We start from the raw sequence: 24307 nt of genomic DNA, 5'->3' as shown, positions 1-24307 counted from the left end.
GAGTATGGTCTGTAGTTAGGTACTCATCTTTTCTCTGTGCTGTTTTAAAAAACTTTAATATATAAAATATTAATCACTTGATACAGGAAGTACAGATTCATTAACAGGATTAATTACCCTACTAACTGAATTAGTAATTAGTAGATTTTACTTTGGACTGACTTCCCTTTCCCTGCTTTTTGTCACGTAAACCTTCAATTGGTAATTCAGCCCTTATAAAAGAGCCTTGAGAATGCTGGCCAGTTATTGGAGAATTTGGGGCACTTAACTTACTACACATCACATTCTCATCTAAATCACAGAGGACTTAAAGGGATTTTTTTGAAGAAAAAGAGGTTCTAAACTTAGTGGAATGTTTCTTTGCAACATCTAGAGTTTTCTCATGCAAGAATGAAACAAAAAAAGTCAGTTATTTGTATTTCGTCATAAAAAGAAACTTAGGAGGGGTTGGCGAAGGATACCCTGTTCTGAGTCAAGGATGAAAAAGACTGGTCCTCAAAACAGAAAAGGCTGGACTGAGAGAGTTCTCTCTCAACTTTTTCTGGGGATTCATTGGAAGGTGAAAATAATGGAACCAAAGCCTCAGAAGGTACATTAAGGAGAACAATGAATTGTTGTTAATGATCACTGATCCTTTCTCACTTTGACTTTTCCTTTTCAATTTTTGTAAGAGTAAATAGATTCAGATTTTAGAAAAGATTTTACTACGATGAATTGTCATGCATGCCATTTTGATTAGTTTTAATGTAACTAACGTTGATTTGATATGGCTTGATTTAGTTTGTTGTCTTTAATTAAGAATATCCAATCAATGCTCTTATAAAAATCAGTTTTATTAACTTGATTTTCTAAGTCTTATTCTTAAGAGCTGAATTCTTCATATTTTCATGTGGGCGGAACTAAACTGTAGAAAGCTGTGGGGGTTCTTTTACTCTTAGAAGTAGCAGTGGATGGGGATGAAGATGCAGAGGCCTAAGTTATGGCCTAGTCTAAAGTCTCCAAAGATGTATGTTGGTGTGGGAGTTCTGCAGTGTATATAGAGCATTTTATAAAGCAGCGATGAAGATGCTCTGATGTAACATTTTCTACAGGTTTCTGCGATGAGGATTGATATACAGCCAGCTCCATGCAAATACATGTGCTCCTCACTGAATTGTACTCTTCTGCTCTACCATACCAAAGGAGCGTCCATCATACTGTCCTTTTGGATTTATATCTTTCGCTTTCTTCTCTCCATAGGTATGGATGAACGTGGAAGTACGCCATCTTGGGGAGCAAGTGGTCAACCAAGCCCTTCTTATGATTCATCTAGAGTAAGTTTACTCATCAACCCTTGATTAAAACTGTAAAGATAATTTGCCAAATAAGTAAGTTCTTTCATATATGAACTCTGTTTCTTAAGAGAAATGAAGATTAACTTATTTTCATTAGAATATAGAATACCCAGTACCTTTATAGTAGATTTAATTCTTTCCATTAACGGTCATACATTGAGAATTTATTTCATCTCCTAAAATGAAGAAAATATTCCTGGTGTAATTTCTACACCTGGACTGCTACTAATTATTAAAATTGGAATGCCTCACTAAATATTCTCCATACATAGCCATTTTTCTTCATGTTTTGTTTATTTGTTTTGAGAGATGGCATTAGCTTTCAAAGTACCAGCTTCTGGTCTCTACTCTTCCATTCTTGCTCTGGTAGTCATCAGCTGTTTATATCAGGAACTCTGTAGCTCTGTCTCTTGGAAGCTTATCAAAACACATGTAACAGATGATACTTCTTGGTTGGCAGTTAAGGGAAAAGAGGACCAAGCCAACGTGCTACACACTGAAAGGTCGGTAGGTTAGAGCTCCTTCCAGCAACGAACAAACAAAAAAATCCCCCAAAACTTTAAAAAAATTAAACTGAGAAATTTAAAATTAGACCAAAGAATTGGCAATAAAATTAAATGCCATGTTCCCAGACTCCCTGATAAATTGGTGAGGCTAAGAGATACCTGTTCCGAAAGGTCATACTTTGAATGATTAATGAACATTTGTTTCTCTCAGAATTAACCAAGAGAAGAGAGACAAGCATAAAATTTATGGTTGCTTAACCCTCTAGAAGCAAATTGACTTTAAGTGGAAGGAAAACTGAATTATGTGATTGGAATTCATAGTCCCCATATGAGTTATATTGTTTGGCATTGAAAAATGCTGATTTAAAATAGTTATTAAAGTATGTGATTTTGCTATTACATTGGCTGTAGCCTATGTTTAATTTATTTTAAATACTTTGGGAAGAACTAGGATAGTCATTTGTAATCCAAAAAGATACAGAGAGTGACGTTAAAAGTTTTAGCGTTTCCTTTTCGGGAGTCAGTGATGAGAAAGCCAGATTGTAGTGTGAAAATCACTGCTTTATATCTCACAAGACTTGGATTTACTGTCGACTTTACTATGAACTTGACATTTAATCTTGGACACCTTATTTTATTTCGAAGATTGTTCAACTGGTTGATATCCAAATTCCTTTCCACATTTAAAAGTTTTTGATTCTTTGAATAATATTGTGAATAAGAAAGGTAGGTTTCCTGTTTCGATTTTGAAGTAGGGATTTTACATAGTGGAGAACATAAGTATTCATTGCTACTGGTTTATTTTTTCTTTTTAATTAAATTTATTGGGGCGACACTGGTTAATAAAATTATATAAGTTTCAAGTGTACATTCTATGATTATTTTCTTTCAGAGGCTCGTGTTACTGTGTGATAACATGCGATTTCTTAAAATGCATTGAATGGTGCCTTTGTACCTTATGTTTACTTTCCTTTCAAGCTTTCAATTTTTTTCTAATTGAGTACTAAATAGGATTTTAGGAAAAGAGAACATAATAATGTATCCATATATTTATGTTTTATGATAGTGAAATGAAGTTTGCCTCTAGAGATGGACTTCAAAGCAAATCTTGCTTTTTTTTTTAGCTATTCAATATATAGGTCAAATGTGAAATGCCATTGTATTTTTTGAGTGTATATTGTGTGCAGTGAGAAGTTAAATTTATAGTAAACTAGTTTTCTGTTTTAAAAAACACTGTTAATCTCTAGATATTCCCAGTCTGCCTCTACCCCCCCCATACACACACATATTCCTGTTTACTGAGAGATCAGATAGAGTGATGATTTAATGCTACCCTTCTTTTGTTCCCATTGAAATCTACTCTTCCCCTAAATTTTCTCCTATACTAGTCATGATTTTGAGCCTAAAATGATTTAGTGAGCCCTGGTCAATTTGTCTCAGTGGTTAGAGTGTTGGCCCTCCCACCAAAGGGCCCATGGTTTGATTCCTGGTCAAGGGCACTTAACCTTGGTTGTAGGTTCAGTCCCCAGCGAGTGCGGGAGGCAACCAATTGATGTGTCTCTCTCATGTCAGTGTTTCTCCCCCCTACTCCCCTTCTCTGAAAATCAATGGAAAAATATCCTTGGGTGAGGATTAAAAAGAAACCACAACAAAACGATTTAGCGAGCTAGTTAAGAAGTTATGTTGTTTTTACAATTTCAAACCATTTATTTTTACCCTGAACTCTTCTCACCAGTGAAGGCATTTATTTATGGGTGTCTTTGAAGTTGTCCTCAGAAGCTTTTATAGGAAGGTTATCAACTTTTTGGGTTTTATTATTAAACATCTTGACTATCTTGACCATATTTTTCATAAGGTAAAGGTGGATATAACTTTGTTAATAAGAATCTCAGTTAACCAAAGTACATCATTCTCCTGAGTATTTTAGTATGTTGAATTCTTTTAAAATTCAGAAATAAGTATTGATGTTGGCTAAAAACCAGTTTGACACATTTTAGTAAAATTATTAAGTTGATCTAAACTTTAATGAAATTATGTGAATGAAATTTCTTTGACTTTAGCATATTGTATCAATGTATAAATAATACATTTCTATCATAGCAAATTGAGTCATTTTTGTAAAGTTTGAAAACAGTCGGCCACAATAAAAGATATTTAAAACTGAAAAATGAGTAGTTTTGTGGGATTATAAAACATATGCTTTTAATTTACATGGATTCGACTATGTGAGTTGCTCTTCTCCTCCATCCCTGCCCCACTCAAAACTATAAGGGAGAAATAATTTTTTTGCAGTACTAAAAAACCATAGTTGGCACATGAACTCATAATACTGTATATTTCTCTGTGTTTTACTGTGTAAGATTGGCTACACAAAATCATATAGGCTGAAGTTTTTATTTAACAGCTTTTCAAGGGGAATGTTCTCATCATTGTGTTAGTCATATACCTATTTTCTCAGAAGTTGGAAAAGTCACTCCAGCAGAGCTGTCTGGTATGTCTGCCCTGTTTTTCCCAAATCCACCAGAAAAATAGCCTCACAATGTACAGGTAGTGTGTTTGAGTTTCTGGTTATCAGAACTACCCATAGCACATCATTCAGTGCAGAATTTTTGTTAGGCAGACACAGAAGTTAACTCTATACCTAATAGTGGTTATAGAAGAAATGATTAGCATTCTTAGGAAATTTGGAGATGAGTCAGAACATGTTTGAGACACTCAGAGGGAAGTAGCATAGTATTTGTGGCATGTACCTCACACCTCTCTAGAGTACTGGTTTCTGCATTGTTGACCTACAGCCCACCTATGCAGAACAAAAACACATATGAACAGATAAAAATATAACTGTGATGTGACTAGCACTGCTAATTTCAGAAATATGTGCAAGTGGTGATTGAGGTTAAAGTACCAGAGATTGAAAGGAGCAATTAAAAATCTCAGATAGTTTAGACATGGGCAAAAGGTATAGTTAATGAGTTTGTTCTGCCCCTCCCTTATTTTTAATCCTTTCCTGCAAACAAATGTTTTCTATGTTTGACATTGTATCAGATATATGAAGGCCATGATTTTTCTTAACAACTACAGTGTTAATGGTTTATTTCAGTTTCAGATTTTTTTTCCCTTCAGAATGCAGTGGTGGTAAGAGCACAGATTCTGGAACTAGACTGTCTGGGTATGAATCCCAGCTCTGCCACTCACTATCTGTGTGGTTCTGGACAAGTTACTTAAACTCACTGTATCTCACTTTATTCATCTGTGAAATGGGGATACTATGACTACTTTCAAAGGTGGTTGTGAGGATTAAATGAGATAGTATATGTAAAGTGCATAGATCAGGGTCTGGTACATAGTGAGTGCTTTATAAGGATTGACTTTAATCCTATGTGTATCAGAATTTATCAGTTAGGTGTATATGTTGCAAACAAATTTAAATCAATGAATACATTTGCAAATGTGCTGCATTCTAAGTGCAATGACTGAGAATTATTTGCTGATTCTGTGCTGTTTAATATACTTTTACGTCTTTTAAATATGTAAAGGACATAAATGAAATTGATTCCCTTTCTCTTTAATTGTCTGTTTCTTTCTTAATGCAGAATTCTTATGACAAAAACATTGATATAAAGTTTTAGTCTGTCTAGTACAATGCTTTATACATAACGGCTGCTCTATACGTTTTTGCTGAATATAATCAAATTGGGGAAGAATTACTGTGTTTGGAGATCAAGGGAGGAAAGAAACGAAGTTGACTTAAGATGGTAAAGCTTGAAGTAGATGGTGGTAGTATTAATGTTAATACGCCTTTCTTCTATGTTTACAAATTACTGTCCTGATAGATGACACTGCTTAGTGAAGCATTTTATTTAAGATTAATTACAACCTCTAGAGAGTTGTACTCTGTGACCTAGGACAAGTTACTTAACCTCTTTGTGCCTCAGGATTCTCATGGCTAAAACTATGGTAATTTTACACATACCTTGTAGGGCTTTGGTAAAGATGAAATGTAATAATAACTATGAACTATTTCATTTATTGACACAATAAATGAAAGCTGCTATTACTATTAACACATTATCTTCAAATATCTACTATTTCATTGTGCATTTTAATGGATGTGTTTTCTGATGTACAGATTCTGTTTCTGAAATGTAGTCTGATCATTTTAGTTCAAGCAAAAACCAAATTCTCATCTTGGTTTTCCTACCTCCTAGCTCTGCTACACAATCTAGGCCAAGCAAAGTACTGAAGTACCATTCGGTTTTGCACCTTGAGCTAGGGGTTATTGGGGCTCACAGGACAGAGGTTTTCTTGTTGACACTCTTTCCTAAGGTAGAGTTTTTCATTTCTCAATGTAAAAGGTAGAGAAGTTCACTGGTAGGTAACTACTAATAGAAATTATATTTATAGGCACCATCAGTGACCAGAAGTTGGCATTTTAATCATGAGCATTTTCCAGGTTATATATATTCGATTATGGTAGTTATCTTTGGAAAAGAAGTAGCATTCAGTTGAATAGGGTTTGAGTGCTTGTTTTTTCTAATTGCTAAATTTCCACCATGGTTTTTTCCTTATCTTTATAATATGGTTTGTAGAGTGAAACGGTAATGTCCATGTTGCTCTTCCTTCCGTCTCCATTTTGCAGTATTATAGAGTTTTCAAAATTATAAGGTATGTCAGTTATTTATGTCCAGTGCTTTTATTTCATAGATGATGAAACTAAGACTTAATGAGTTTGAGATGTGACTAGTTCTTGATGTGTGCTTTTGATAGAAAATACCCATGGGATGTGTCTGGATTCGGAATTCTGTGCTAGTCCTTTGTAACCCTCTTACTTTAGTTTCTCCCAACTCAAAGAACTGCCTTAAGTTTTCTGCCATGTACTGAAGGAATGGGAGAAGAGAGAGGACAGAAGAGGGTCTGTAATTGATATCCCAAAAGAGGACGGGGGACAGGATATGGTAAAAATAAATTTGCTTAGCAAGTATAGTGTATTGTGAGGCAGAATAGCATAGAATTTAAGAGCCTGAATATTGAAATCAGGCTGTCCAGGTTCTATTTCTGGCACTCCTGCTTCCTATTTGTATGACCCTGGACATGTTTTTTCTCTTTACCTCAAACTTTTTTATCCCCTTTTTTTCATTGATAGAAAGGGGGTGGGGTGGGGTGGAGAAGGTTTTAATAGTAACTACCTTATTAAGTTCCGTACTTAGGCCTATTAGTGGAGCAGGGGAAAACCAGTTTCGTGGTGAGTTAGCTTTAAAATACTTGGTTTAGCTGCTGTATATGACTCAGCACAGAATAATTTCAGGGACTTTTTATTAAGTCATAAACAGTTGGTACATTTAGAGGTCTTTCATTTTAATACATATTATTCTGCTGCCTGTCACAATAAAGGGATATGAGGGTTTGATTTATTTAAAAAGCAACCAGCAGTGGTCATTTCCCAGACCAGTTGTCAGAAATACATATGGAAGGCAGCTTGATAAACCAAGTCAGGTAGAAAATGAAAATGTGAGGGTACAAGGATTTAGGAGTTGCTCTAGCCTCCTACGAGTCATATAGAAAGCCTTAGATCAGGTACTTAGGATAAGGGAAACCAAAATAATAAATTCAACTGGAGTAAGCATATAGCTTTCAGCTTCTATGGAAACTAAAATGAGTTCATAAGGTTACCTTATCTGGATGACTTTAGTGTTATTTCTCTAGGACTCCTGGACCATTTCTGCCAGATGTGGCTAAAGGGATTTTTAATTTTGCTCTGTGCTCTCTCTTTTCTTAGCAGATATTCAACAACTTTTCATTCATGTGGAAGAGCTAGACTAAGAGCCACTCTGTAGACTAGAACCTTGGTTCTTGAACTTAATTCGTTCCGGAAGGCTGTTCCAGAAGTGATTTGTTTGAAAACTGTATCATTTTTTTCCCATTAGAAATAACGTAAATTAAATTCATTCCAGACCCCCAAATGATTGATTTTCTGTTTAACCTTCTTACATACAGTACATGTCTTATGTAGTGTTTAATCTTATAAACAAACACTTCTTGTCTTAAATTTATCGAACCGCCCCCTACTAGGCTTAAATGAATCACTTTCAGCACTTGTTCTAGGGGTGTCTTTCAGGAGGTCAGTACGTGGCATCTTAGCTTTTTCACATATCACTGCCTCCCAAAAGGCATCCATAGCTAACTGCTTTTCATTTACACAAGTCAACAAAAGCTTTTCTACCTCTTCATCTGCCTGTGATCATTGTTTCTTTCACACCTTTAGCAACATTAGTGCTCTTAATGCCCTCTTTATGTTTTAAAATTGTGCCAATCATCTATTTTGCCAGCAACAAAAGCAGAAAAAAAAAACCACCCACAAAAATACTCAGCACCATTTCCTGAGGTAGAATGATGGGACCACAAGTGCCTACACTCCCAAATCACAAAATTCAGTAAATCATCTTGTTTTGTAGGTAAATAGGGTGGTAAGGCAGGTAACCTTCCTAAAGAAGAAATACAGTCTATCTTTGGGAAGTAGAAAGCCAATTAAAAACAGACTTTTGCTCAAGTAGTGACACAGTGTTTTATAAAGATCAATATGTTGTGGTATGAAGGATGGAACAAGAGTAAAAAAGTGACAAGAAATAAGGTGATCTGGTAAGATGTTACTACACAGGCCCACTTGTGATGAGACAAAACTTGGATTAGGATGGTAGGATCAAGATGACAAAATAATAGAAAGAAGAGAGATGTCACAAAGGGAAAACAACTGGCACACTTGTGACAGGAAAAGATATAAAATCATGTGGACCTCAGTACCGCTCCCTCCCCGAGTGATGACTCCCAAATTAAACTTCATGTGTTTTATTTAGGCTTTGATAAGTTAGCTGTGGTTGTGTTATACAACCACTAGATTATCTGATTGTGATAGTTTCTCTCATAAATGGGAAAATCTAGCTGTGCGAGTAAAAATGAAATAAAATAATTTTTACTTACTGATCCCCATTTGTCAGCATTGATGGGTAATAAAGTTTAGTGTTAACTCTCCTTTAAGAGTAGATACTTCCTTTCTCTTAGATTGTTTATTGTTTGCTTTTTATTTTTATTTTTGAAGGGGAAAATGGTGTAGGCTTTATAGCTACTAGGAGTTCAAATGCAATAACTAGAAAGGACACACAAATTTTGAAATAGTATTTTATGCCTCTTGATCTCAGGTACAAAACACAAGATGAAGCAGTTAAATAGCAAAGCAAGACAGGAGGGACAGAGAATTAAAGTAAGTGTTTTCTATATATTGCATCTATGTTCCCATTAATCTCTGTTTTGTTATGTAACTGCTCCTTCTGACTGTTCTGAATGTGAAGAAAACTTTGGGTAAGAAAAAGGGTGTATTTTAAAGTTAGGGTTAAATAAACCCATGAGGGAAATGTTTGTTACACTTGGTTGCATTCAAATCAGCACCTGCTTGTATATTGTAATCTTAATGTTCTTGGATTAGAAAATAATTGGGTTAAGATGACATAAGCTCCTTTAAATCTCTTGCCAACATATATTTAAAATGAAAGAAATCACATACCTATCAGCTTGTCCATGGTGCCATTTTAAGCCAGTCAACCTATTTTTTCAGTCTAGCCATTCTTCCAGGTACAATGCCTGTTGAGATGCTCAAACATAGATCTTTTGGAAAGAGCCTTTATGTTAGTTTCATACCTCACTGTGAGTTTCACTTAACTTTGTATGCCTATGAAATAACATATTTATTAGAATTAATTTTTGCAATTCTCTCTTTTTCTTCTTGACAAGTAGAAGTCAAAGCATAGTAATCTTTGAATCTCTCGTGTCCCTTTTTGTAATTGTTGAGGTCTTACTTTCTTTTTTAAATACGTTTTTATTGATTTCAGATAGAGGAAGGGAGAGGGAGAGATAGAAAGAAACATCAGTGGTGAGAGAGTTATTGATCAGCCTCCTGCATGCTCCCTACCGGGGATCGAGCCCACAACCTGGGCATGTGCCCTGACAGGGAATCGAACCATGACCTCCTAGTTCATAGGTTGATGCTCTACCACTGAGCCACACCTGCTGGGCAAGGTCCTACCTTCTGATGGCTTTTTAATTATTTCTTATAAACTTAGGAAATAATTGAGGGTAGATTCTGGCTGAATACATTTTTAGTCTTGCTTAGCTTATTTTTATTAATAACAATAATCATAACTAGCATTTGTCACAATATAGTTAAATCTTTCACATGTCGCCTATTCTGAGCTTCACACCAGCTCACCAAGAAGTCATTTAAAAAATTCTGTACACTTTTCCCTTTTATTTTATTTTTTTCACCACATATACCCTCTTCCACCTCCACCCACTCCTGTGCCTCCCGCAGTCACACTGTTGTCAGTGTCCATGAGTTGTCTCTTTTTTTCTTTTTTACTCAGTCCCTTCACCTCCGCCCACCGCCACCACCAGAGCTGTCTGTGTGCACTCTATGAATCTGTCTATTTTGCTTGGTAGTTAAATTTGTTCATTAGATTCCACATATGAATGAAATCATATGGTACTTGTCTTTCCCTGACTGGGTTATTCCACTTAGCATAATGTTCTTTGGGTTCCTCCATGCTGTCACAAAGGATAAAATTTTCTTCTTTTTACGGCTGAGTAGTATTCCATTGTGTAAATGTGCCACAGCTTTTTTATCCACTCGTCTACCAATGGGCACTTGGGCTGCTTCCAAATCTTGGCTATTGCAATTAATGCAGCAGTGACCATAGGGGTGCATGTACTCTTTCAAATTAGAATTTTGGGTTTCTTTGGATAAATTCCCAGAAGTTTTGAAATTGCTGGGTCATAGGGCAGTTCCATTTTTAATTTTTGAGGTAACTTCATACTGCTTTCCACAATGGCTGCACCAATCTGCATTCCCACCAACTGCACAAGGGTTCTCTTTTTTCCACATCCTCGCCAACACTTGTTGTTTGTTGATTTATGGATGATAGTAATTCTGACAGGTGTGAAGTGATATCTCATTGTGCTTTTAATTTGCACTTCTCTGATGATTAGTAATATTGAACATCTTTTCATATGTCTGTTGGCCATCTGTATGTGTATATTCAAATATTTTCAGGTATTTGGAAAAGTGTATATTCAGGTATTTTGGAAAAGTGTATATTTAGGTATTTTGCCCATTTTTTAATTGGATTGTTTGTTTTTCTGGTGTTGAGTTTTTTAAGTTCTTTATAAATTTTGGATATTAACCCCTTATCAAATGTATTGGCAGATTTGTTCTCCCATTCAGTGGGTTGTCTTTTCATTTTGTTGATAGTTTCTTTTGCTGTGCAGAAATTCTAAGTTTAATAGTCCCATTTATTTATTTTTTCTTCTTTCCCTTGCCTGAGAAGATATATCAGAAAAAATATTGCTATAAGAAGTGTCTGAGATTTGACTGTCTGTGTGTTCATCTAGGAAAAAATCCTGTACATTTAAGAGGCCAAGGATGTTTAGGCTTAGAGAATGTAGAAAACTTAGCATATATTCAATATCTAAGACTAGTATAACCCTGAATTCCTGTCCCTTTCTACCATATTACATTTGCTGAAATACAATAGAGACCCAAAACAGTTGTTATTTCTACTTGTCAAGGACTTTAAAGAGATACTCTAGAAATTTTAACATGATGGGACTATTATTATTTCTTATAAAAATATTCACTTTTATATATTAAAAAACAAAGCCATTAAATAAATCAGATAAATTTGCTTCCTGGTTTTGCCACTATATTTGACTTGGAAAAGATAAAATACTTAACTTCTGAGCTTAAAATTTCTCATCTGCTGAGATTTTTCTTATAAGAAATGTGTAAGAATTAGACAGGAATTTTTATACAATATTTAGTACAATATCTGAAATGTATTAAGTAGTGTATAAGTGTTCCTCTTTTTACATTCAGTCTCTTGAAAAGCATAGAGATCCCTTCTGATACAAAACCATGTTAAGAGTTTTACAATCTTGGATGCTTCTTAGGGAGCAGGCTGTTTGAAATTCCTGGAGTATGTCCTAAACAAGATGAGGGACCTATTACAGTTTTTAAATACTCACCAGTAGGTACTATAAATCAGGAAAAGTAAATTGTCTTTACAAAATTAAAACTGTTGAAAAAGTTTATTGCATCACAGATCTTGGGATTTGGAGACTACTGTGGAGAAAAGTATCTAATGCAGGTTCTTAGGAATGTAATTCTAAAAGAAGCAGCTTCCGTTTCTCACATCTTTCTTAAAGGCTGTCTACATTAGGTAGTTATGAGACCTAAGTGAGATTATGTAGTGAAAGACAGCATAATCAATTAATTTTAGTAGTTCCTTCTGTGATGTACTTTCGTTGTCATTTATTCTAACATTGTCTTAGAATAACAAGCTTGGACGGTTTTCCTTTAACATATTGAACTGATGCTTAATCCTTTGTGCTATCAAAGGAATAATTATTTCAATGTGGTTTTATATTATAATCAATGTGCTACATCTTGCGTAGAGCAGAACATATGCTTGGTGTTTAGGAAATTATTTAGTGATTAAACAATGAAGTATCAGCTGTCCTGAACCAAATATCTTCTCCGCATTGATGATACTATTACATCTCATTGAGTTTATACTTTTCTGAGTTTGTGCTCTGTAAATATTGTTCTTGATTTGCCACTAACCCTATCTTACTCTTTTATATCACTTTTCCTCAGTATCTTTCTTCCCATTTTGGAATCTTACAATCGTCTTTTGGACTTCTGTACTCTTGTTTGTGGGGTGTTCATAGTTTTTCTTCTACTTCTTTCATTCATTAAGCATTTATTGAGATTCCACTATTTTCTCTCACTGGAATTTGTTGGGCAAAACAAAAATGATTAGTTCACATACCCTAGGCAAAAGTAATGCTCATTCTCATGAGAAAAACAGATTATTATACTATAGATTGATAAAAGTTCTATAATGATGGCCCAGGGAGAGTGAGTAGAAGCACAGAAATAGAAGCAGTACTTGATTATGAAACCTCAAGGGCATACCAAGAAAAAATGAATTATCTGTTTTGTAATACAAAAACAACAGCAACAGAGAATTTAAGCGTGAAGACTTCTTCTGTTAGACAAGTGAACTCGGTCAGATTTGTTACTTATTCTGGACATTAGTTTCTAACATGCAAAACAAAAAATTTGAACAAGATTATAGTTTCAAAATTGTTTTGCCTATTCTAGGCACTTTGCATATAAATTTTTATGCAAATATTTAAAGCCACTCTATCAGTTTCTGCAAAGTCTTCTGGATTTTCGTTGGGATTGCATTGAATCTATAGATCAGTTTAAGGGGAACTGATATATTTTAACAATGAATATGATCAATGAATTCTGATCAATGAATATGGTATATCCTTCTATTTAAGACTTCTTCAATTTCTCTTAGTAATGTTTTATCATTTTCACTGAACAGTCTTGCACAAAATTCAGTTTATAACTAAATACTTTTTAATGTTTTTATGGTTGTATTTTTAGTTTCAATTTCTTGTTCATGTCTTGTATAAAACTACAATAGATTTCTGTGTATTGATCTTACATCCTGCACCTTGCTAAGCTGACTAGCTAGAGAAGCTTTATGGTATATGCTGGAGAATTTTCTATTTGGGTAGTATTGATACAGTATAAGAGGTACTACTGTAATAAGAATTTCTGGAGGCCCTCATGGGAGGGTGAGATATTGTAGAAAGCTTTATTTCCATGGAATTACACCCCTGGGTTTCCAAAAGTCCCATTTCCCTTAGTCTAGTTATAGAAGAAGTATAGCTGGGGCTTCATTAGAGCTAAAATCAGAGCCAGTGTCCAGAGTTTCCTTTCCATGTTGGAGCCGGGTCCATTCCAGCATCAGGCTAGCTTAACTTGTGTTTCCTGCTGCAGTTGTTCAGTTCATTGCATGTGGACTCTGCAGGGCCACATGACTAAGAAGGAAACACAGGCAGGAGGACAACAGGAGAGCCCCATGAGCCAAGAGGAACAAAAGAATGAACTTCGTCTTTTAGGGGATTATGTATTCCCAGATTTTCATGGGCTTGCAGGGGGCATGCCCATTCTGGCCAACCATCTGTGTCCCTAGGTTTGATTGACAGACAAGTACCTTCCCTATGTCACCCTAACTTTACTGAGCATGCATCTGATTTCCCTTTGTTGGATCTCTTCCCTCAGAGATTAACAGGGAATAGGCTGGTGGTTCCCTGGGGAGTGCAAAATTGCAGCTTCCAGGTTAAGCTGCCCAAATGACATGCTTATAACGTCTGGCCTTCCCCCTTTGCTACTTTTCTCTTACTCATAACTAGCTAATTACAATGGTATCAGTATGTCTTCCGTGGATAATGAAAGTTTTACTTTTTCCTTTCTAATCTGGATTTTTCCCCTTATTGAATTGGTCATGGTTTCTTTTATAATGTTAAATTAAGTAGTAAGAGTGGATAACTTTGCCTTGTTCTTAATGTTGGGAAAACTATCAGTCTTTCACCATTAAGTATGATGTTAGCTATAGGTTTAATTGTCGTGATTTATTAGATTAAGGAAGATTCCTTTTATTACTACTTGATTACTTATCAAAAATGGATGTTGAATTTTATAAAATGGGTGGTTTTTTTGCATCTTTGTAGATTCTCGTATGGTTTTTGTTTTTTTTTAGTGTGTTACTGTGGGAATTATGTTAATTGCTATTTTTAATTTTAAATCAACCCAACCTTGCATTCCTGAGATAAATAACACTGGGTTATTATGTATTGTCCTTTTTATATATTGTTGAATTTGATTAAAATGTTAAGAATTTTTATATTTGAGTTATAGTGATCTGTAGGAATTTTTTTCTTGTAATGTCTTTGTCAGAATTTGGTATCAGAGTAGTACTGGCCTCAGTGAATGAACTGAGGCATATTTTTTTCCTCTTTAATTTTTTTTGGAGAAATTTGTGTAGAATTGGTATTATTTCTTCCTTAAATGTTTGGTAGAATTAACCAGTGAAAATATGTGGCCTGGAGTTTTGTTGGGGGGTGTGTGTGATTTTTAATTACAATTTTAATTTTTTAATAAAGGACTATTCAAGTTATTTTTTTCTTGAGTGAGCTTTGTGTATATTAAGAAATATGTCCATTTCATTTAAGTTGAATTTATTGGCATAAAGTTATTCATAATATTTTTTATCTTTTAAATATTTGTATTAGTTATCTCTTGCTACATTAACAAATTACTGGAAACTGAGTGCCCTAAAATAACAAACATTTATTCCCTCACAGTTTCTGTGGGTGAGGAATTTAGCATAGTTTAAGCTTTGTCCTATGCTTCAGGGTCTCGTACACAGTTGTAAACAAGATATTGGCCAGAACTGGGGCCCCATTTGAAAGACTGATTTGGGAAGCATCTGCTTCATGTGTTTTTGGGCAGGATTCAATTCCCTTCCGTTTGTTGAACTGAGGGCCACAGTTTTCTGTTGGCTATTGGCTGGAAGGTGCCCTCAGTATCTTGTCAATTTGGTGTTTTCATCACTGCAGCTTCATCAAAGCCAGCAAGGGAGGGGGGTCTGCTAACATGATAGAAGACATAATATTATGGAGCTTAATCACAGAAATGACATCCCATCACTTTTGCCATATTCTATTGATTAGAAGCAAGTCATTAGGTCAGCTCATACTCAAGAGGAATGGTTTATATAGGGATGTGAATACCAGAAGACAGAGACCATGGGGGTCATTTTAGAGTCTACCTGGCACACTGTTTATAGGATCTGTAGTTATAATACCAACCTCGTTCCTGATATTGGTGAATTGTTTCCTCTTTTTTTCCCCTAATCAGTATGGCCAGAGGCTTATCTATTTCACTGACATTCTCAGAGAACTAATTTTTTATTTCATTGGCCTCTTCTGTTGTTTTTCTTTTTTTTCAATATGTTTGACATCTATGCTTACTTTTACTTTGAGTTTAATTTGCTCTTATTTTCTAATTTCTTAAGATCTAGATTGAGGTAATTGATTTGAGACCTTTCATCTTTTCTAATAGACATTTTAGTTCTGTAAATTTTCCTCTGACCATGGTGTTACCTGCATCCCATAATTTTTGCTATGTTGTGTTGTCATTTCACTCAGTTTAAAATACTTCGTAATTTTCCTATTTATTACTTCCTTGACCCATGAATTATTTACAAATGTATTATTTGATTTTGAAATATTTGGGATTCTCTAGAAATAATTTTATTATTTATACTTAATTCTGTTATCAGAGAGCATGCTTTATTTCAGTTCTTTCTGTGGGTTTGTATTTCTTTCTGGTATTACTTTCCTTTTAACTGAAGGACTTCCTTTAATATTCCTCATTTTGTTGTAGGCCTGGTGCTGATGAAGTTTTTCATCTTCCATGTGTCTAAAATATTCTTTATTTTTTTGGTTACAGAGTTCTAGGTTAAGCTATCTTTCTCTTTCCCCCCATCCCAGCAATCAAAGGATTCATTTTGTTTTCCCTTCTCTTAGAGATCACCATTCCTGCACTGCCAATATCCAATGTCTCAAAACTGTTGTTGAATGTATTTTTTTTTTACTTTGGTGATTATTTCAAGTGCAAGGGTTAATGTGGTCTCTTTTACTTCATCCTGTTTGGAAGTGGAAATGAAATTCTTAGTTAGGCTGATATGATAGGGACCATGTATTTGCTTCATTAGTGGAAGCCCTAGGAGCAGCACATATGAGTGAGTAGAAAAATGAAGTCTGCACTGTTAGCTTTTCCTACGCAACGCTGAAAATACTGGCTTATTCAGGAGATACTTGGAATTTTCATACCCTATTTGCTGTTGTGCAGTTGCTTTCCTTACTACCAACTATCCCCAAATATTTGTCTAAGGATATTTTATAATCAAAAGCCAAAAATATGTTCTTTAATAAAGTAAGATTAGATATCTACTATTGACTAGCTTTGTAATTGTCGGCATGCCCCTTGAATTCATGAATCTTTTTTTTCTCATCTCTGAAATGAGGCCTCTGTCTTAAAGCTTTCAACCTGGGTTTCCAGTTTCTGACAAGGTGTAGTGGTAATGAGGATTCATGATTTATTTTAAAGTATAATAAATACAGTTTACCCCTGAACAACGTGCATTTGAACTGCACAGGTCTACTTGTATGTGGATTTTTAAAAATAAATATACTGTACAGGTCAGTTCTCCGTATGTCTGGATTTCCCATCTGCAGATTAACCAATGGTGTTTTTAACCAGTGATGGATGAAAAGAGTTGGGAATCTGTGGATGCAGAGGGTGACTACACGCAGTACTCTACATATTTTATATAAGGGATTTGAGCATGCTCAGATTTTGTTATCAGCGGGGGCCCTGGACACCCATTCCTCCGCAGATACTGAGGAATGACTCGTTAAGTTTTTGGGGAGTCAGAAGTTATATGCGGATTTTTTACTGCACTGGGGTTTGTGACCCTAACCAACCCCTCACCTCCCTCCCCCCACCCCTACCCATACTGTTCAAGGATCAACTGTACCCTAATCCAGCAGTTTATCTTGTATGTTCCAGGGACCTCTCGGGGTCCCTCATATCCTTTTAACTCTTTTTGCAAGGTTAGACTAATAGGGAGCCTAATAATACTAACACAGAATAATGGTGCAGAACAACAGTAGGAAGATTCTTGCTGGCAGTTGATAATTTGAGTCTGTTTTGTAATCTCTGTTTCTCTGAGCTTTAGTTCTTTAATATCTAAAATAATACCAGTCTTCACTACACTTGTCTCGTAGTGTTAGTTTTAGAATCCCCTGTGAATTGATATGAGATATATGGCATTTTTATTAATCCCAGCTCTGGTAGTCTCTTACTTGTAGATCTTTAGCAAGATAGTCAACTTAACTAGTTTCTCTTCCTCTGTATGGTAGGAAAAATGAGTGTGAACTATATGGTGGCTTAGGGCTCTAAAATCCTACCTATTCTGTGTAACACCTGAATTGAGTAATATATATTTTTCTTTTCCTATTTTAATAAATATACTTTTTTCTGTGTTGCCTAGAGATGTTTTGAATTCTCCATGTAAAGAATGGATTTTAAATGGTTAAAATACAGAAAGCTTTTTGCTTGTAAACTTTCAAACACAACAGAAGCTACAGGCCAGAGCAAGAGAGCATCAACTCTGATTGCTTTTAACAGATGGCATTAGCACTTACTTGGGTATATTTGTGGACATGGATGAGTTCAATTTAGAACTCAACCCATGTGGACTTTTTTAGGTGATCATCTGGGATTTCATGTGCAAAAGCACTCATGCTCTCATGCTAAGCAGTGTTTCATGTATCTGTCATATTTTCTGAAGATCTTTTCCCCCTCTAAAAGATTTTGATTTTCCCTTTCCTCCCACTCATGACAATTTGAGACTTGCTTTTCACCCTGGGATTATAGTAATTCTGTGAAACTACTTCTTAGCATTCATAAATTAAAAGTTACCTGGAGAGGTTATTCATCCTCTCAAGAAAAATTTAGGCACTTAATTACATGTAAAAGTTCTGTGCTGGTCTCTTTGGGGATCATAAAGAGGAATTAAAACGTTCTTGTTATTTAGGAATTTATGGATTTGGGTGACAGTCCATTTCTCTGTCAAGAAAATTGATTCTTTGTTAGCAGCTGACCCCTTAAAGAATAACAGGACCTTAACATATTGAATATTAGGTAGCTTTTCAGATGTAGACCTGATTCATTAACAGTGAGCCTTGTTCATTTTTTATCCATTAGTTAAATTAACATTTTATTAGTCATATACTGTGTGCTCATTAATGTGCTTGTCACTAGTGATAAAGAGTGATATAAACACCGACCCTGCTTTCAGGTAGCAGACTATTGTGATAAGTCAACCCACTTGTTTTTTTATAGGTGTATTTAACTGAGAGAGACAATCACATTAAAAGATTTGTTTAAAAAGTATAATCTTATTTATCTAAAGTTATTTTGGTAATTTATCACAGGAGTAAATAAAGAAATGTAATACAGATTTTTTTTCTCTTTTAAACTTCATTTGTTACTTCTACTTATTTTTATTTCCATATTACATCTCTTTGAGGTGTGACCACTCACTTATATTTAGGCCTCATCTAGAGCTTTCTGGTAGCTTATGGCTTTTGTCTGATTCTACTGGCTTTGACCACTTACAAGCTATAGGATTTCAATAGTTGGTGTGAAATCTTGAGTCTCTTTGAATACCAAAATTCTATGGGTACTTGTTCAATTTGGTTAGAAAAGCTGGTAACTTACTAGCCTTCTTTTTGCTACTTATTTGGTGTTCTATGGAAAAACTGATTGAATCTTGATAATATTTAAAGCCCTTCAGCATTTTAAAGATTTAGCAGCTGAAACCTCCCATCCTTCATTTATTGGGCACCTGTTGTGTGCCAGCCATTGTTCTGAGGATGTAATTGTGAAAAAACAGACACAGTCCCTGCCTTCTTAGAATTTGTAAGACATAGCAATCTCTAACTGGGATGATACTAATAATGGCTAGCATTTACTATGTGCTAGGCACTTTTACAATTGCTACATATATTTACTCACTTAATGCTCATAGCAACCTGTGAAATGATGATAGTATTATTATTATCCCTAATTTACATACAAGGAAACTGAGGCAAGAAAGATTATGTTGTCCCGAGTCACATAGCTAGTGTGGAAAGATGGAATTCAGATCTGCCAGTCTGGCTTCAGAAATTCCATTTATCCACTACACTGTACTGTGCAATTATAACAGATAATTATGGTATAATTTAAATGGATAATTAAATAGGTAATTTCAATAAGTGTGAGCAGTGATATGATGGAAATACTTGCTGCTGTGGGAGCTCAGAATGATTTCACCCAGTTTGGTCTTGCTAGGGCCAGGAAAAGCTTTTCTGAGAAAGTAAATCTCTATTGAAAGAGCCTTTCCCACCACACACACACACACTTTTTAACTATTGAAAATAATTGGAAAGAATATTTTAAAATAGGCAGTGGTTTTCATACCAAGAAATAGCAACATAGGCTAGAAAATAATGAGCCTGTTTTCAACTTGGGAAGATTCTCTGGTGATTACATCTTATTTACTGTTTGGGTGGAATAAATTTTTTAAATGAGCTATTTAAAAAATTAACCAAAGTGAAAAGTTTTTGTATTTTTGAGGAGACAAACCAGAGGAAAAGACTATTATGTAAATAATACTGGGTGCTTTTGTTTGGTTTTGGTTTTGATAGGACAAAAGATTGATTGATTATGTGCAGTTTAAATTAGTTTTAAAATGGTAGCAGCTTTGATTGATTACTTCTGGTCATATTGTAGCAGGGATTAACGTTTCTAAATTCTGTTCCATGAAATGAGCATAGAGAAAAGTATGAAATCTATTATATAGAACACATTTCATAATATCAAAGCTTTTATGAAGTACTATATATTCATGATGTTTAATATTTTCAAATTAAATTGTAATTTAGGCAGATTTTAAGTATAAAATTAAACAGTTTTGTGATCTTTGTATCAACTCATTTTATCAGTTATTAATCTTTTGAGTGCTTTCCTTTTTTATTGTGAGACAGGAATAATAAATTTTAGGGTGCATTTGGAGATATTTTTGTGCTTAGTAGCATACTATGGCTAAAAAGGTTCTATAAAAAATGGTTCTGGTAGTATTGCTATATCCTTCATAATGCAGTGTTTATCATCTCTCATGTATAAAAATGTCATTTTCATTAATGGTTATTTTCATGGTAAAACCACTGTACAGAATTCAAGATCTTAATTAAGAGCCCCAGGGGGTCAGGTTTGACTGCTTTTAGTAGCACAGTCACGCTCTATCAATTAAAAATATGCATCATGATAACTCTATAACAAACATTTATAAATTCGGTTTCTTTGTCCTTCCTCCATCATCAGTTTGCATTTGTGGTTGAAGAACTATTTTGTTCTTCTTGGGCTGTTGCTTTTCAAGAAAATTGTATGAACTAAGGTGAACCTTGGAGGAAAAATATTTAAATTTCTATTTAATGTTTGCCTTAAATGAGCAAGTTTGATACACTGCTTAATAGTATATTTATACTATTTAAGAAGAAATATTGAGGATCCATATTAAAATCTTGCTTATACATAATGGAAAAAGTTCATATACTCCTTCTCTGTAGTGCAATATGACAATTCCATAAAATTTTATAATTTTTTTTTTTTTAACCCTCACCTGAGGATATTTCCTCCATTGCTTTTCAGAGAGAGTGGAGGGAGTGGAAAGGGGAGAGAGAGAGAGAGAGACATTGATATAAGAGAGACACATCGATTGGTTGCCTCCCGAACTTGCCCCAACACCCCGGCTGGGGATTGAGCTGCAACCAAGGTATGTGCCCTTGGTCAGAATTGAACCTGGGACCCTTCAGTCCTCAGGCAGATGCTCTATCCACTGAGCCAAACCAGCCAGGGCAAAAATTTCATAATTTTTTGTGAGATTTTGAATGCATTCAGAAGTAACCTTGTAGTAAATTCTCTACTATGTCCTAAAATATATGGGTGCACATGGATAGGGACAATACTATTATTTTTGTATGGTTGATAGTAAAATAATTATTGTGTTCTCTGGGCACATATTAATGGAGGCTTACTTGTAATCAATCAAGTTAATGCACTATGTTTGTACAATCATTTGATGACACTCTAAAACTTTATTTGTATATTTGTGCTTTAGGAATTAGTTTAAAAATTAAAGTGATTTTATTTTATTTTTATTTTAAAAAAATATGTCTTTATTGATTTCAGAGGGAGGAAGGGAGAGGGAAAGAGAGAAACATCAATGATGAGAGAGTCATTGATCGACTGCCTTCTGCAGGCCCCCAACTGAGGATCAAGCCCCCAATCCAGGCGTGTGCCCTGACAGGGAATCAAACCACAATCTCCTAGATTCTTAGGTCAATGCTCAACGGCTGAACCACGCCCGGCTGGGCAAAGTGATTTTATTTTTATAATCATAAAAGAAAAAAGTTATTTTTATTGTACTCCAAGAATAAGAGAACTGAGAGCATACAAACTTAATCTGTTATTATTTCTTTAGCATTCAAATGAAGTGTGAACAGTGTGGAACATTTCTGCTGGTATTTTTCTCAAGTAATAGCATTGTTTAATGATGGTAAATAATATTTCAGTGAGAGTTTTGTAGGCTTCAGTACCTTCTTGTGACCATCTGCCTAAGAATGGCAGTGAAAGGAACTGACAGAGAGAAACACTCAGATATATATGAGATAGCAGTATGTCACTTAGCACTTCAAAAGTGTTAAGTTTTAAGAAACAAAAGAAAACGCCAAGGAGTGACCTTAGGTACAAGCCATTCTATTTTGTACATAGATAGCTTCTCTTGTATGTGGCTATGACAGACAGGATTATGGTTGTGGTTACCAGAGGATACCCTTGTGGTCATAACGAAGTTGTAAATGTCACTGAGGTTCTTCTAGAATGTCTGTCACATGTGTATCAGTGATTCTAAAATAGATAAAAATGAAACAACGATTCATCTGGGAGTTAGCACTCCCAGAAGATTAGTTTTCAAACAGAACAGCAAAAGGACTTGTGACATGTATCCATAAGCAATTGTAATAATTTGGCAGTTATTTAACCCTCAGTTCCTAGCCTTTTGGTTGAACTGACAGCATGCCTGCAAAGATAGTGAGGCCTTTTCAGCCTCATTAATGTGTTCTTGAATGTTACCTTGCAGTTTGGGTTAATGATAAATGTTCAGTGATTGATGATTTTATAGTCCCAGGGGATTCTGGGTGGTTTCTGGTTTCTGTGAGCCAAGACAGTTTTCTTTCTTGTTTGGGCCTCTTGTTAGTTTTTCTGATCTTTACTAAAATTGTTTTAAGTTGGCAGAAGGGTAGGTATTATCTGCAGTTTTAATTAACTAGGGTTCAAAGCCTTATCAGTATGATTTTTTAGAGGTGATGCCGTACTTAGTATGTGTAAGAGTCTGAGAACCAGAACAGTTTTTAATCCACAGAGCTTTTGTAACATTTTATTTGTAAACTTTGATATTTTTTTTTCTTCTTTGCTTTTAAAAAACATGTTTTAAGTTAAAAGGAAAGATTTAATAACAGCTATTGTGAAATAACAACATTAGCTTTATTTTTTCATGGTGTTTGCAGTTTCATTTTTTAGACTCTTAAAAGCTTAAATCAGCTATTTTTAGTGTGTTTTTCCTTTTTATGTGGCTCACTTTCTGTAAGAGTATATCTTGTTATATTAGTATTGAAAGGGGTATAAACAGATCTTTTTTGCTAAATATTTGTTTGCCGTTTAGGAAAGGACTCATTTTTAGTATATTGATTGTGGGTTGTTTTTAGTATTTTAAGTAAAACTTGTAATAGCCTAACCCTTTATTGGTAGGGTGTGGAGGCAGAGAAAGGATAATAGAGACAAACATTTTCATAATTTAGTAAAACTCAGAAATATATTTTCTTAGTTCATCCTCTTTTAAAAAAGATTTATAGAACTTTCCTCTTAGATGTAAAGAGATCGTAGGGCTAATTTTAAGATCAGTAAAGAAACTTTTTTTTTAACTTTAAAAACCTTAAAAACATAGAAGAAGCACTTCTGTTTAGTTTTTCAAGTAATGAACAGGAACTTGGTTAGGAATGACTATTTGTAAGTCTGTATATTAATTAGATGATTAAGCTCAATTAGCAGGACTGCCAAGTAATCTCTTTAACACTCCCGTCTTTTTTTTTCCCTAGGGTTTTACAGACAGTCCTCATTACAGTGATCACTTGAATGACAGTCGAATAGGGGCCCATGAAGGCTTGTCCCCAACACCTTTCATGAACTCAAATCTGATGGGTAAGTTGATTCTTTTTTGCAAGAAGTCTTCACAAAGCCTCTTTGGTCAGAGACGTATTTTATCCCCTGGTCCAGGAAGGACATATAAGTGTCTAGAAGAAAGTTCCTGAGTTTCTAGGGACATGTGGGATTTCCTGTTTAGCTCAGTTTGAGGAGCAAGGGTTCAGAAATGCTGGTCCTTCTCTTAGAGCATTATTGTTATTGGTATCAAAAAAGAAAGCTGCAATGTTTTAACTGTCAATTTTTGTAGTGTTTTTGTGACATCAAGCATTTTTTGCTTTGTGCTTTTGGGGCAGAGAAGTGTTTCCAAGACATTTGTAATTTACTATTTGTCTTAACGGTTGTATGTGATAATTAAAAACGCAACAAAGCAGTGATTTTAGGCAGATTTTACTCATACTGGACAATATTTTCTTTTGGTACTATTTGCTTAAAACTTAATAGTACATTTAGATGTTGCAGCATTTGTTTTAAGTACTTTGGTTCATCTTGGGGATTTTAAAAGTTTTATTCTGCAATGGTAAAGTTGTACTTTGAAGGATATTACCTACCACCTAAACCTGATTATTATATTTTGGCAAACTTTTAAGGTTAGCCATTCTCTATATCTCCCCTTTACTTGCTGCAAA

General features: G+C 34.8%; 1 protein-coding gene across 5 annotated transcripts in view; it reads left to right on the top strand.

Annotated features, from left to right (window-relative positions):
* Positions 1–24307, top strand: part of TCF12 (transcription factor 12) — a 300859-nt gene that overhangs the window by 112876 nt on the left and 163676 nt on the right. For 4 of the 5 annotated variants that reach the window (XM_087821290.1, XM_087821302.1, XM_087821284.1 and 1 more), the window contains exons 4-5: positions 1240–1313; positions 23576–23678. In XM_087821290.1, coding sequence (XP_087677416.1) covers positions 1240–1313; positions 23576–23678 — 177 coding nt within the window. Of the gene's footprint in view, positions 1–1239; positions 1314–9033; positions 9096–23575; positions 23679–24307 lie in introns of those variants that run through there. The other variant, XM_016208529.2, reaches the window with a different exon arrangement.

This window comes from Miniopterus natalensis, chromosome 1, assembly GCF_054644295.1.
Source record: "Miniopterus natalensis isolate mMinNat1 chromosome 1, mMinNat1.hap1, whole genome shotgun sequence".
In the NCBI taxonomy this organism is placed as follows: Eukaryota; Metazoa; Chordata; class Mammalia; order Chiroptera; family Miniopteridae; genus Miniopterus; species Miniopterus natalensis.
The sequence above is the reverse complement of the archived record's forward strand: the minus strand, read 5'-3'. Positions and strand labels throughout refer to the sequence as shown.